The sequence below is a fragment of the Bombina bombina genome, chromosome 4, assembly GCF_027579735.1.
Source record: "Bombina bombina isolate aBomBom1 chromosome 4, aBomBom1.pri, whole genome shotgun sequence".
Lineage (NCBI taxonomy): Eukaryota > Metazoa > Chordata > Amphibia > Anura > Bombinatoridae > Bombina > Bombina bombina.
In genome coordinates this window covers 160,784,597-160,800,382 of record NC_069502.1, presented here as the reverse complement: position 1 = coordinate 160,800,382, position 15,786 = coordinate 160,784,597, and the positions used below count along the sequence as shown (strand labels likewise).

The window sequence follows — 15,786 nt, the reverse complement described above, 5'->3', positions numbered from 1 at the left end:
AGATAGAGCATGTCATTTTAAATAATTTTCCAATTTACTTTTATCACCAATTTTGCTTTGTTCTCTTGGTATTCTTAGTTGAAAGCTTAACCTAGGCGGTTCATATGCTAATTTCTTATACCTTGAAGCCCACCTCTTTCAGATTGCATTTTAACAGTTTTTCATCACTAGAGGGTGTTAGTTCACGTATTTCATATAGATAACACTGTGCTCCTGCACGAGAAGTTATCTGGGAGCAGGCACTGATTGGCTAGACTGCAAGTCTGTCAAAAGAACTGAAAAAAGGGGCAGTTTGCAGAGGCTTAGATACAAGATAATCACAGAGGTTAAAAGTATATTATTATAAATGTGTTGGTTATGCAAAACTGGGAAATGGGTAATAAAGGGATTATCTATCTTTTTTTTTTAAAACAATAAAAATTCTGGTGTAGACTGTCCCTTTAATTCCTCTTGTGGATCACCATTTGTGACATATTTAACCTTTTTATAGATGGGTTAATTTTTTTGGGCAGTATTTTTTGATAGGGCACTGGAATGTGAAACTTTTTAAGGGGTTAAATGTACCCTTAACATTTGAGACTGGCTTAGTTTGAGGGAAACAATAGGCCCCTAGTTATTTTTAATTTTTTTTAATTATTCACTACATTAGGCTATGGGACATGATGGGAATCTTCTTGTTAGTACTAGTCACTTCTGACTTTTTATATATTGTCAAGGGGTGATTGTTGTTCTGTGAGAGCGGTGTGCTTAAACTTATGTTTCTTTTGATCGGCAAAAACACACGTCTTTTCTGTGACGCAGTTTTCTTTCTTCTTTGATCACGTGACTCACCCGCTCTTCCTCTTTAGTCTATGCAGAGTGGAATGAGTAAGTGTAATGGCTTTGTCTTAGAAACTTTTCATCTCTCTTCTCTCGGTTTTAATCTATATTATTGGAAGTTCCCTGACAGCAGATCTGCATCTGGAGAATCCTTTTCAGTTCTAGTGTGCTCTGGTGTGGTAAGACTCCTCAGCTAGCTGAGGTATAGAGGTGTTAGGGAAGAGTAGTTTAAATATTTTTTTTTTCTTTTTTGCTTAAGGAAAGCTAAACTCCTGTCAGCCCTAAAAAAACAAAGGGTGATTTCACTTTAACGGTTCTAGTAATTTTAATTATTTTTATTAATTTGGGAATCTGCTCTGTTTATTATGGATTCAGACCATATTACATCTATTTTCTTTGAAAAATGTTTGCTTTGTCTGGAGGCTCAGATTATACCTCCTGTGCAATTATGCTCCACTTGCTTATCTAAGACTCTAAAATTTTAAAGACAAATTACTACCTTCTGAGCCACATGTCTCTCAGGATAATGCTGTTTAGTATATGCCACAGCTTTCTCCTCAGACGTCCCAAGCTATGGTTGTTTCACATGCAGTGCCCTGTGGTTCCTCTCAACCTCCATGGAGGTGTTTATTTGCCAGGAGATTTTGCTGCACAAACCTCTGCGGTGTCTGCAGCTTTATCTGCTTTCCCTACTTCGGGTAAGAGGAAATCTAGACATATTTCGGCTAGTAAGGTTTCTGACCCCCTCTAAATCTGCGTTGGTAAACCTTTCCCACTTGTCTGAGATCTCACCTTCAGAAGCTACTGAAGTATCCTCCTCAGACAGAAAAATCTTCTGAATCTGAAGAAGTTAATTTCAGATTTAAACTTTTAACATCTCTGGTTGCTACTGAACGAGGTTCTAGCTACTTTGGATGACTCTGAACCTTTCGGTTGCTGTCAACCCTAAAAAGTCTACTAAACTTAATGGTTTGATTCTCCGTCAGTGGATGTTTTTCCTGTTCCAGACAAGATGTCTGAAATTATAGCTCAGGAATGGGATAAGCCAAGGGTTTCTTTTTCCCCTTCCCCTGTTTTTGAAAAGATGTTTCCTGTTGCTTACTCAATTCGTGACTCAAGGCGCACTGTGCCTAAAGTAGGAGCGCTATCTACTCTAGCTAAAAGAACCACCATTCCTATAGAGGATAGTTATTCCTTTTTAAGGATCCCGTGGATAAGAAGCTAGAGGCTTTCTTTAAAGAAGATGTACATTCATCAAGGTTTACAGTGGCAACCGGCGGCAAATATTGCTACGGTTGCGGGAGCAGCATCATATTGGTGCGATGTCCTGTCTAATCTGATATCAGAAGAGACTACGATAGAGGAGCTAATATCTTTTTTTATCTGTGCTGCCAACATGCAGGTAATTAGACTAGGTACAGTGCTTGAAAAATCTGTTTAAAAATTAGGAGCCAGTAAGAATATTTGGGAGCCAGGCATATTTTTAGGAGCCAGACACTTGGATTTGTATATAGATATAGGGAGAATAACCCAAAAAGTTAAGAGCCAGGGGTACAATTATAGGAGCCAGTGGCTCCCAGGCTCCTGGGTTTGTTGAGCCCTGGACTAGGAGCTAAGATGTCTAGCTTCACTGTCCCAGCTCGTAGAGCTCTGTGGTTAAATTCTTGGTCGGCTGATGTATCTTCAAACGCCAAGCTTTTGGGTTTACCTTTTTAAGGGTATTTTTGGTCCTGGTCTGGCAGAGAGCATTTCTGAGATTGCGGGTGGAAAGTGATCTTTCCTACCTTAGGACAAGAAAAATGGACCTAAGGGTCAACTTCTAATTTTCGTTCCTTTCGCAACTTTAAAGGACAGAAGTCTTCCTCTAATTCCAGACCAATCCAGATCTTCTTGGAATAAGGGAAAGCAAAATAAGAAGCCTTCTGCTGATTTTAAATCAGCATGAAGGGTCCGTCCCAGTCCGATTTCGGATCACGTGGGGGGGGCAGGCTTTCCCTTTTTTTTTTTTTTTTTCCCCAACAGGCTTTGATACGATATCCCAGATCTGTGGGCTGTGGACATAGTATCCCAGGGTTACAAAATCTAATTCAAGTCTTGCCCTCCAAGAGGCAGATTTCTCCTGTCAAGACTATCCTCAAACCAAGTAAGGAGGGAGGCCTTCTTAAACTGTGTAGAGGACCTATCCTCCCTGAAAGTTATTGTACCAGTCCCTCTAGAGGAACAAGGTCAAGGATTTTATTCAAATCTATTTGTGGTTCCCAAAAAGGAGGGAACTTTCGTCCAATCCTAGATCTAAAGTGTCTCAACAAATTCAAGATGGAAACTATTGGTTACATTGGTTCAGGAAGGTCAGTTCATGACAACTATAGACCTGAATGACGCATATTTACATGTTTCTATTCAGTGATCATCACCAGTTTCTAAGGTTTGCTTTTCTGGACAAGCATTTCCAATTTGTTGCACTTCCATTTGGTTTTGCCATAGCTCCCAGAATATTTACAATATTGGCTGTGATCAGATCCCAGGGATTTGCTGTGGCGCCTTATTTAGACGACCTCTTGATTCAGGCGTCATCTTTTCTACTAGCAAAATCTCATAAAGAGATGTTGTCTTTTTTTACGGGTGGAAAGTTAATCTGGAAAATAGTTCTCTAGTTCCAGCTACAAGAGTGTGTTTCCTAGGGACAATCATAGATTCCCTGTCCATGAAAACTTTCCTGACGGACGTCAGAAAATCCAAACCTCTTGCTTCTTGCCTTTCCCTCCAGTCTATTCATCCATCAGTGGCTCCAATGCATGGAGGGGATTGGTCTGATAGTGGCTTCCATGGACATCCTCCTTTTGCTCGGTTCCATCTATTTCCGCTGCAGGTTTGCATGCTAATTCAATGGAACGGAGACCATTCAGATATATCGCAGAGCATAATTCTGGATCCCCTAACAAGGGACTCTCTTGTGGTGGATTTCACAGGAACATCTGTCTTGGGGCACTTGCTTCCTGAGACCTTCCTGGGTGATAGGCTGGCGTCCATAGTCACTATCAGGCTGGGGAGATGTTTGGGGTTCTCCTAAAAGCTCAGGGCCTGTGGTCTTGGAAAGAGTCTTCTCTTCTCATAAACATCTCATTGACAGCAATCTTCATTGCCTTAACAGCTTGGCCTCAATTATCTTTAGTCCGTTTTATCAGATTTCAGTCAGACAACACCACCTCAGTGGCTTACATCAACCACCAGGGATGAACTCTGAGTTCCTTGGCCATGAAGGAGGTGACTCGCATTCTGCAGAGGGCGGAAGCTCACGATTGTCTTCTATCTGCCATCCACATTCCAGGAGTGGACAATTGGGAGGCGAATTTTCTGAGCAGACAGACTTCTCATCCCGGGGAGTGGGCTCTCCATCCGTAAGTTTTCTCAAGGATAACCCTCGGGTGGGGGCTTCCTGAGTTGGATCTGATGGTGTCTTGTCAGAACGCCAAGCTTCCAAAGTATGGTTCAAGGTCAAGAGATACTCAGACCGCCCTGATAGATGCTCTGGCAGTTCCTTGGGATTTCGGGCTAGCATACCTTTTTCATGAGATTGCTCTCCTTCCACGAGTCATTGCTCGTATCAAGCAGGAGAGAGCATCTGATTTTAATAGCTCCTGTCTGGCCTCGCAGGATTTGGTTTGCAGATCTGGTGAAGATGTCATCTCTTCCACCTTGGAGGTTACCTCTGAGGAATTACCTTCTAATTCAGGGTCCATTCCTCCATCCAAATCTGTATTCTCTGAAGCGAACTGCTTGGAGATTGAACGCCTAGTTCTGTCTAGATGTGGTTTTTTGGAAGCGTGCATTGATACTATGCTTCCTGTTTCTCGCAGGATTTACAATTAAGGTATGGCGTAAATACTTTTTTTTTTTTTTTTTTTTTATTCTTGCTACACCTCCATTACCTAAGTGGCCTAGTTCAGCTTTAATATCTGAATTATAACACTTTTTTAAATATTTGATACTTTTTTGCTGCAAAGCTAAAAGTTTCTCCTGGAGTCGGAAGAGGATTTCCCGAATTTTATCTTTTCTTCAGGATGGCATGGAAAAAGGTTTGTCAGTCAGTACTCTTAAGGGTCAGATTTCTGCGCTTTCTATTCTTTTGCACAAACGTCTGGCAGATTTACCAGATGTTCAAGCTTTTGTTCAGGCCTGTGTTTAAACCTGTTGCTCCTCCTTAGAGCCTAGTTCTTAAAGTGTTGCAGCAGGTGTTCTGTAATATTTCCCTACCTTGTTATGTTGTCCTACTTACGTAACCTGTATGGCCAAGCCTACATGTAGATGGAGAACTCTCATATCCGCCATATTTGTTTCAAAAGAAGGCTATTGTTTAAAATAGTTATCATATTCTGTATGCTTTTCCTTTTTTATATCGCTGTTTTGAGTGCAGATCTCGCTCAAACATAAATAATTAAAACATAATGCAAAATATTTGTATGGTATTAGCTTGTGATGATGGCATGGCGTCCATTTTATAAATTATTTTTTCAAGCTATGTAGCAAAAAATAATGGAAACGTATCTGTGCCCTGAAAAAAATATATTTTATAAAATGAATGTGATCATCCCAAGCTAATAACATACATAATATTTTTTGATTATGGTTTTATGTTTAAGCGAGATCTGCAGTGCTCTATCTGGCCGAAAGCGTTACGTAGGTAGGATAACGTAACACACTAGGCAAAAATAACAGAACACAAGCTCCGTTTTGAGCCGATGCATCATGTTGATATAAAATTATCTTGGAAGCTTTTGTTTCTTCTTAATATTTCTTCTGCTCGCAGAGTTTCTGAGGTGGTGTCTTATCGAAACATTAATCAGTTAATTGTTGATCCTTTTTGTCCTAATCCTTCTCATAAGGAACATCTTTTGCATAACTTGAATGTTGTGCATGCTCTAAAATTTTACTTACAAGCTACTAAAGATTTTTCATGTAATTAGCAAGAGTCCATGAGCTAGTGACGTATGGGATATACATTCCTACCAGGAGGGGCAAAGTTTCCCAAACCTCAAAATGCCTATAAATACACCCCTCACCACACCCACAAATCAGTTTTACAAACTTTGCCTCCTATGGAGGTGGTGAAGTAAGTTTGTGCTAGATTCTACGTTGATATGCGCTCCGCAGCAGGTTGGAGCCCGGTTTTCCTCTCAGCGTGCAGTGAATGTCAGAGGGATGTGAGGAGAGTATTGCTTATTTGAATTCAATGATCTCCTTCTACGGGGTCTATTTCATAGGTTCTCTGTTATCCGTCGTAGAGATTCATCTCTTACCTCCCTTTTCAGATCGACGATATACTCTTATATATACCATAACCTCTACTGATTCTCGTTTCAGTACTGGTTTGGCTTTCTACTACATGTAGATGAGTGTCCTGGGGTAAGTAAGTCTTATTTTCTGTGACACTCTAAGCTATGGTTGGGCACTTTTTATATAAAGTTCTAAATATATGTATTCAAACATTTATTTGCCTTGACTCAGAATGTTCAACGTTCCTTATTTCAGACAGTCAGTTTCATATTTGGGATAATGCATATGAATAAATCAATTTTTTTTCTTACCTTAAAATTTGACTTTTTTCCCTGTGGGCTGTTAGGCTCGCGGGGGCTGAAAATGCTTCATTTTATTGCGTCCTTCTTGGCGCAGACTTTTTTGGCGCAAATTTTTTTTTCTGTTTCCGGCGTCATACGTGTCGCCGTAAGTTGGGTCATTTTTGACGTTTTTTGCGCCAAAAGTGTCGGCGTTCCGGATGTGGCGTCATTTTTGGCGCCAAAAGCATTTAGGCGCCAAATAATGTGGGCGTCTTTTTTTGGCGCTAAAAAATATGGGCGTCACTATTGTCTCCACATTATTTAAGTCTCATTATTTATTGCTTCTGGTTGCTAGAAGCTTGTTCACTGGCTTTTTTTTCCCATTCCTGAAACTGTCATTTAAGGAATTTGATCAATTTTGCTTTATATGTTGTTTATTCTATTACATATTGCAAGATGTCCCAGATTGACACTGAGTCAGAAGATACTTCTGGAAAAACGCTGCCTGGTGCTGGATCGACCAAAGTTAAGTGTATCTGCTGTAAACTTGTGGTATCTGTTCCTCCAGCTGTTGTTTGTAATGAATGTCATGACAAACTTGTTAATGCAGATAATATTTCCTTTAGTAATGTTACATTACCTGTTGCTGTTCCGTCAACATCTAATACTCAGAGTGTTCCTGTTAACATAAGAGATTTTGTTTCTAAATCCATTAAGAAGGCTATGTCTGTTATTCCTCCTTCTAGTAAACGTAAAAGGTCTTTTAAAACTTCTCATTTTTCAGATTAATTTTTAAATGAACATCATCATTCTGATAATGGTTCCTCTGGTTCAGAGGATTCTGTCTCAGAGGTTGATGCTGATAAATCTTCATATTTATTCAAAATGGAATTTATTCGTTCTTTAATTAAAGAAGTCCTAATTGCATTAGAAATAGATGATTCTGGTCCTCTTGATACTAAATCTAAACGTTTAAATAAGGTTTTTAAATCTCCTGTAGTTATTCCAGAAGTTTTTCCTGTCCCTGATGCTATTTCTGAAGTAATCTCCAGGGAATGGAATAATTTGGGTAATTCATTTACTCCTAAACGTTTTAAGCAATTATATCCTGTGCCATCTGACAGATTAGAGTTTTGGGACAAAATCCCTAAAGTTGATGGGGCTATCTCTACTCTTACTAAACGTACTACTATTCCTACGGCAGATAGTACTTCCTTTAAGGATCCTTTAGATAGGAAGATTGAATCCTTTCTAAGAAAAGCTTACTTATGTTCAGGTAATCTTCTTAGACCAGCTATATCTTTAGCGGATGTTGCTGCAGCTTCAACTTTTTGGTTAGAAGCTTTAGCGCAACAAGTAACAGATCATAATTCTCATAGCATTGTTAATCTTCTTCAACATGCTAATAATTTTATTTGTGATGCCATCTTTGATATCATTAGAGTTGATGTCAGGTATATGTCTCTAGCTATTTTAGCTAGAAGAGCTTTATGGCTTAAAACTTGGAATGCTGATATGTCTTCTAAGTCAACTTTATTACCCTGCAACGAAAGGGAAAGCAAATTATTTGGTTCTCAGTTGGATTCTATTATCTCAACTGTTACTGGAGGGAAAGGAACTTTTTTACCACAGGATAAAAAATCTAAAGGTAAATTTAGGTCTAATCGTTTTCGTTCCTTTCGTCACAATAAAGAACAAAAGCCTGATCCTTCACCACAGGAGCGGTATCAGTTTGGAAACCATCTCCAGTCTGGAATAAATCCAAGCCTTTTAGAAAACCAAAGCCAGCTCCCGAGTCCACATGAAGATGCGGCCATCATTCCAGCCCAGCTGGTAGGGGGCAGATTACGTTTTTTCAAAGAAATTTGGATCAATTCAATTCACAATCTTTGGATTCATAACATTGTTTCAGAAGGGTACAGAATTGGCTTCAAGATAAGGCCTCCTGCAAAGAGATTTTTTCTTTCCCGTGTCCAAGTAAATCCAGCGAAAGCTCAAGCATTTCTGAAATGTGTTTCAGATCTAGAGTTGGCTGGAGTAATTATGCCAGTTCCAGTTCTGGAACAGGGGCTGGGGTTTTATTCAAATCTCTTCATTGTACCAAAGAAGAATTCCTTCAGACCAGTTCTGGATCTAAAAATATTGAATCGTTATGTAAGGATACCAACATTCAAAATGGTAACTGTAAGGACTATCCTGCCTTTTGTTCAGCAAGGGCATTATATGTCCACAATAGATTTACAGGATGCATATCTGCATATTCCGATTCATCCAGATCACTATCCGTTTCTGAGATTCTCTTTCCTAGACAAGCATTACCAGTTTGTGGCTCTGCCGTTTGGCCTAGCAACAGCTCCAAGAATTTTTACAAAGGTTCTCGGTGCCCTTCTGTCTGTAATCAGAGAACAGGGTATTGTGGTATTTCCTTATTTGGACGATATCTTGGTACTTGCTCAGTCTTCACATTTAGCAGAATCTCATACGAATCGACTTGTGTTGTTTCTTCAAGATCATGGTTGGAGGATCAATTTACCGAAAAGTTCATTGATTCCTCAGACAAGGGTAACCTTTTTAGGTTTCCAGATAGATTCAGTGTCCATGACTCTGTCTCTGACAGACAAGAGACATCTAAAATTGATCTCAGCTTGTCGAAACCTTCAATCACAATCATTCCCTTCGGTAGCCTTATGCATGGAAATTCTAGGTCTTATGACTGCTGCATCGGACGCGATCCCCTTTGCTCGTTTTCACATGCGACCTCTTCAGCTCTGTATGCTGAACCAGTGGTGCAGGGATTACACAAAGATATCTCAATTAATATCTTTAAAACCGATTGTACGGCACTCTCTGATGTGGTGGACAGATCACCATTGTTTAGTTCAGGGGGCTTCTTTTGTTCTTCCGACCTGGACTGTAATTTCAACAGATGCAAGTCTGACAGGTTGGGGAGCTATTTGGGGGTCTCTGACAGCACAAGGGGTTTGGGAATCTCATATTTTGGAACTCCGTGCAATTTTCAGAGCTCTTCAGTCATGGCCTCTTCTAAAGAGAGAATCGTTCATTTGTTTTCAGACAGACAATGTCACAACTGTGGCATACATCAATCATCAAGGAGGGACTCACAGTCCTCTGGCTATGAAAGAAGTATCTCGAATACTGGTATGGGCGGAATCCAGCTCCTGTCTAGTTTCTGCGGTTCATATCCCAGGTATAGACAATTGGGAAGCGGATTATCTCAGTCGCCAAACGTTACATCCGGGCGAATGGTCTCTTCACCCAGAGGTATTTCTTCAGATTGTTCAAATGTGGGGACTTCCAGAAATAGATCTGATGGCTTCTCATCTAAACAAGAAACTTCCCAGGTATCTGTCCAGATCCAGGGATCCTCAGGCGGAAGCAGTGGATGCATTGTCACTTCCTTGGAAGTATCATCCTGCCTATCTCTTTCCGCCTCTAGTTCTTCTTCCAAGAGGAATGCTCGTTTGTTCTGCTGGTGGCTCCAGCATGGCCTCACAGGTTTTGGTATGCAGATCTTGTCCGGATGGCCTCTTGCCAACCGTGGACTCTTCCGTTAAGACCAGACCTTTTGTTGCAAGGTCCTTTTTTCCATCAGGATCTCAAATCCTTAAATTTAAAGGTATGGGGATTGAAAGCTTGATTCTTAGTCAAAGAGGTTTCTCCGACTCTGTGATTAATACTATGTTACAGGCTCGTAAATCTGTATCTAGGAAGATATATTATAGAGTCTGGAAGACTTACATTTCTTGGTGTCTTTCTCATCATTTTTCCTGGCATTCTTTTAGAATTCCAAGAATTTTACAGTTTCTTCAGGATGGTTTGGATAAAGGTTTGTCTGCAAGTTCCTTGAAAGGACAAATCTCTGCTCTTTCTGTTCTTTTTCACAGAAAGATTGCTAATCTTCCTGATATTCATTGTTTTGTACAAGCTTTAGTTCGTATAAAACCTGTCATTAAGTCAATTTCTCCTCCTTGGAGTTTGAATTTGGTTCTGGGGGCTCTTCAAGCTCCTCCGTTTGAACCTATGCATTCATTGGACATTAAATTACTTTCTTGGAAAGTTTTTTGTTTCTTTTGGCCATCTCTTCTGCTAGAAAAGTTTCTGAATTATCTGCTCTTTCTTGTGAGTCTCCTTTTCTGATCTTTCATCAGGATAAGGCGGTGTTGCGAACTTCTTTTAAATTTTTACCTAAGGTTGTGAATTCTAACTACATTAGTAGAGAAATTGTGGTTCCTTCATTATGTCCTAATCCTAAGAATTCTAAGGAGAAATCATTGCATTCTTTGGATGTAGTTAGAGCTTTGAAATATTATGTTGAAGCTACTAAGAATTTCCGAAAGACTTCTAGTCTATTTGTTATCTTTTCCGGTTCTAGGAAAGGTCAGAAGGCCTCTGCCATTTCTTTGGCATCTTGGTTAAATCTTTAATTCATCATGCCTATGTCGAGTCGGGTAAAACTCTGCCTCAAAGGATTACAGCTCATTCTACTAGGTCAGTTTCTACTTCCTGGGCGTTTAGGAATGAAGCTTCGATCAGATTTGCAAAGCAGCAACTTGGTCTTCTTTGCATACTTTTACTAAATTCTACCATTTTGATGTGTTTTCTTCTTCTGAAGCAGTTTTTGGTAGAAAAGTACTTCAGGCAGCTGTTTCAGTTTGAATCTTCTGCTTATAATTTCAGTTTTTTTCATTATAAGATTTAAACTTTATTTTGGGTGTGGATTATTTTCAGCGGAATTGGCCGTCTTTATTTTATCCCTCCCTCTCTAGTGACTCTTGCGTGGAAGATCCACATCTTGGGTAGTCATTATCCCATACGTCACTAGCTCATGGACTCTTGCTAATTACATGAAAGAGAACATAATTTATGTAAGAACTTACCTGATAAATTCATTTCTTTCATATTAGCAAGAGTCCATGAGGCCCACCCTTTTTGTGGTGGTTATGATTTTTTTGTATAAAGCACAATTATTCCAATTCCTTATTTTTTATGCTTTCGCACTTTTTTCTTATCACCCCACTTCTTGGCTATGCGTTAAACTGATTTGTTGGTGTGAGGGGTGTATTTATAGGCATTTTGAGGTTTGGGAAATTTTGCCCCTCCTGGTAGGAATGTATATCCCATACGTCACTAGCTCATGGACTCTTGCTAATATGAAAGAAATGAATTTATCAGGTAAGTTCTTGCATAAATTATGTTTTTTTCGACAATCTTCTGCCCTGTTTGTTGTTTTCTCTAAAAAGCATAAAGGGTCAGAAGGCTACTTCTACTAACCTTTCTTTATGGTTAAGAAGGATTTGTTTTGATTACGAGAGAGCTGGACAGCAGCCTCCTGAGAAAACATTTTCGGCTTTCAAAAATGAAGCTTTGGTGGAACAGATTTGCAAGGCGGCAACATGGTCCTCTTTGCATACTTTTAAAAATTCTACAAATTTTATACTTTTGCCTCGGCTGAGGCCTCTCTTGGTAGAGAGGTTCTTCAAGCGTTGGTGCCTTCTGATTAGTCTTCCTGCTTTTGTTCTCCCTCCCTTTTCATTCCCTGTCCTTTAGCTTGGGTAATGGTTCCCACTAGTAATTGGAATGATGTTGTGGAATCTCCATGCCATAGGAAAGAAAACAAAGTTTTTATGCTTACCTGATAAATTTCTTTCCGGGCATGGAGAAACCACGACCCTGCCCTCTTAAATTTATAATTCGGCAGATTTGTTGAGTAAACCTCAGGCACCTCTCTACCCTTATGTTCTTTTTCCATTTTTTTTCCGGCTGAATGACTGGGGTAAGGAAGATTACACTTAACAGCCTTGCTGTGGTGCTCTTTGCCACCTCCTCTTGCTTGCTAGGAGTTGAATATCCTACTAGTAATTGGAATGACATTGTGGACTCTCCATGCCGGAAAGAAATTTCAGGTAAACATACATTTTATTTTTTTGTTCACATTATAAAGGATCACAACACTCATTTGTTACTTGAACTTTAGATATAAGTTGAATGTTTAATATCAAGAGAATCCGTTTAAAATAAGGCAGTGAAGGAAATCTATGCTCTTCCATTCCTGTTGGGGATTGTTTTTAGGTATGCTTTATATTAGTGTGTTGCATGCTGCATACTGTTTTGCTTAGATCTGACTATATCTAGCAACTAAAAAGAGATAAGTGTACTTTAGTGTTTTTTTTAAAAGGGAATTTCTCTTGTCCCTATAATAGCAGAATCCTATTTGTGTTGCTAACCTAATGACTGTTTTTAAAAGCTTTTACATTTTTTTTTATTTTTTTATGTAGACCTTTCACTGTTCATATATCTAGATATATGCTATGCATACATGAAAACATTTACTTGAGCCTTTAAACTGATCTGTTCAGTGACCAAGCTATATTTTTCTTTTAATTAAAAAAATGTATATATCTTATGAATATGAAACCACATGTGCAACTTTTTTATGCTCTTTTTATAATACTGTAATTTATTCTTGCTACACCTCCATTACCTAAGTGGCTTTGTTCAGCTTTAATATCTGAATTATGATTTTTTTTTTTTTTGATACTTTTCCATTTGATCTTTTTTTAAATGTGCTTAATGTAATTTTAATATGTGTTTAACCTTTTCCTGCCGTTATTCCGTTGTATTCCGTCACAACGGTGCTGGGCTTTAAAGCCGTTATGACAGTATACAACGTCATAGCCAACAGCTGTCCTCAAACCTACTTTGCTTGCAGGATTTGATCGCGGTCTGGAGGGCGTTCCTAGCATCATAGGGACGCCCCCCAGACCTGATCCCATAATTGAAATCTTGCAATCGTTTGCACGATCGCGTGATTTCAATTTGTATACATCGGAACGTTGTTCTGATGTAGACTTTATAACCCGGTCACGAAAGGGTTAATATACTACAATGTTTAACAAATGTTATGTTACAATGTTTTGTAACCAAGTGGTTTTTTTTGTTTTTTTTTTATAGGACTAGAGTAAAACTGGAAAGTTTGGAGGATGCATATATTCTAGCAGGGACTGATGACTCTCTCTCTGACAAGCATGGATGCCCAGCGTATGTTAGTCCGGAAATCTTGAATACAAGTGGCAGCTACTCTGGCAAAGCTGCGGATGTATGGAGTCTAGGGGTGATGCTTTACACCATGTTGGTAGGTCGCTACCCATTTCATGACATTGAGCCTAGTTCTTTGTTCAGCAAGATCCGTCGTGGACAGTTTAACATTCCAGAGACATTATCCCCCAAAGCGAAATGCCTCATACGTAGTATACTTCGTAGAGAGCCAACAGAGAGGCTCACATCTCAAGAAATTCTGGACCATCCATGGTTTTCAACAGATTTCAATGCGTTGAGCTCAGGATATGGTGCTAAGGAAATGCCGGATCAACTGGTGCCTGATGTGAACATGGATGAGGGTACGGACCCTTTCTTTAACTGAGCACAAAATTTGTTTCTTTTTGGTACTTGAGCTAAACATGGCCACATGAAGGAGTCCTTCCTGACGGTATTATTCAAAATCTGTATTGTCCTAGTTCAGTAGCATATAAATGCTACACTGGGCTCCTTGGTTTTGAGAAGAAGTCTGTAAGGAACTGTCATACACCTGTAGCATTGAAGCTGCTATCAAGTTAGTTTTATTTTAAAGAAAATCCATGTGGAACAATTGTAGCTTCTAACCATATGGAGCCAAGGATACTGCACATAGCTAATTCCAGTGCAACTTTGTCACTCCTGTTAACAAACCAACTTAAATGTTTTGCCCGTCACATCTTGGCATCGCACTGTTAGATCTCTTCTGACCTTGATCAGGGAAAATTGATTGGCTATCCCCCTCTTTTTTTTTTTTTTTTTTGCTTCACACATGAGTACTTTAAAATTAACCAGTTTAGATATACTGACACACAAAGTGGGTGCTAAAACAATTTCATGTTGGATTTTTAATTTCTAAATTTCCAAAATTTGTTTCTCAAATTTACAAACGTAATATTCTCTTGACAGTAAATAACATTTTAATTTGTTCTCAAGGTTTCTCCACCCCCCCTCTTTTCTCTCTTCTAAATAGTTTTAATACCAGCTACTATTTAAGACGTCAAGGCTCATTATTCCTTTCTTATTGAAAGAGAGATATTACCTTTAAAATTATTAACAGGGTTATTATACTAGCTTCCAGATTCACTGTTTTGCACTTACAGCTAGAGTAAGAAGCTGCAGCTTAAAATCCCCCCTCCATTTTTGTTTTATTTTTGTTTGTTTTTTTACTACAATGGGATATTTTATTTTTTTTAAAATCTCACTTTTTTTTTTTTTTTCTAGGGACATTTTATTTAGAAACTGACAACTTTCCATTAACTTTCCCCACTACCTTACGTAATTGCATTGAAATGCACCTTTTTGTATGTTAAAAAAAAATCTTATTTATTAAAGAAAATGTCACAGTAGTGATGTAATAAGCCAGTACTTAAATTTAATTACGGGTTGATATATACTGTTACATGCTGTACTTAACACTTCAATGTGTATTTTGGTGTTTTCAGACACTTCTTTCCCAAGCTAACATTCATTAAAAAGCTTGTTTTGATCTAAACTGGCATTTTCCTTCCACTACTTCTGCATTGCTCTATAATAAAACAGAGGCATAAATATTTGTGTTTCCAGTACCTCAGTTGTTCTGATTATACTGCTTGTATCGGTTTTGTGAATCGGTCACTTTTTTGGGTAGGTACACGTATATTCTGTAAGTATGTAAATGTTACTTGAATTTGTGCTTTAATTATAGTACGTGGCATGTGCACACAGCTACTTGGCATTTTGACTTTGGGACACTTTGCCTGCCCTGTGGGAAGTTTTGTTAAAATATTATTTTTTAATAACGGCTCTTGATTTTGCATTAAAAAAACAAAACCAACCTGCAGCTGACCTTGGTTCTATTTTGGTAACTAAAATATGTGACAATTGTACACTCAAAAGATGGTGCTGTGTTCAGAAGGACCTACGTTGTGTGCTTTTTTTTTTTTTTTTCCCCCACTCCACCTTTTTGTTTCTCTCCCCGCCCCCAAGTACCTTGTTAAGAAGAAAGGCTGTTGATAACATGCATGGTGGGGTATTACTGCCTCTGGTGCTTTTGAATGTTCTGTATTGGTTTAATGTTTTTGTCCTAAACTCTTCACTCTTCAATAAATTGTGCATATTTAACTAAATTTTCTTGCAAGTTTTTTTTTTTTTTAAATTAAATTCTAAAAAGGTGTTACAGTAAAAAAAACTTTAGGAGTCAGAAAATTTGATAGGTTCCATGATATAGGATGCAATATTCACCTCTTCTATTTTATCACTAAAGGTAAGTACTGGGCAAATTAATAATTGACTTGAAGAAGCAAAGACACAGTCTAGTCGAAATGAAACATTGATTCAG

At 38.6% G+C, this 15,786-nt stretch overlaps 1 protein-coding gene across 2 annotated transcripts in view; it reads left to right on the top strand.

Annotated features, from left to right (window-relative positions):
* TRIB2 (tribbles pseudokinase 2) overlaps positions 1-15,574 on the top strand; it is a 38,000-nt gene extending 22,426 nt beyond the window's left edge. For both annotated transcript variants that reach the window (XM_053709667.1, XM_053709666.1), the window contains exon 3: positions 13,347-15,574. In XM_053709667.1, the coding sequence (XP_053565642.1) occupies positions 13,347-13,815 (469 nt within the window). In that variant the 3' untranslated portion in view covers positions 13,816-15,574. The remainder of the gene's footprint in view (positions 1-13,346) is intronic.
* The last annotated feature ends 212 nt before the right edge of the window (positions 15,575-15,786 follow it).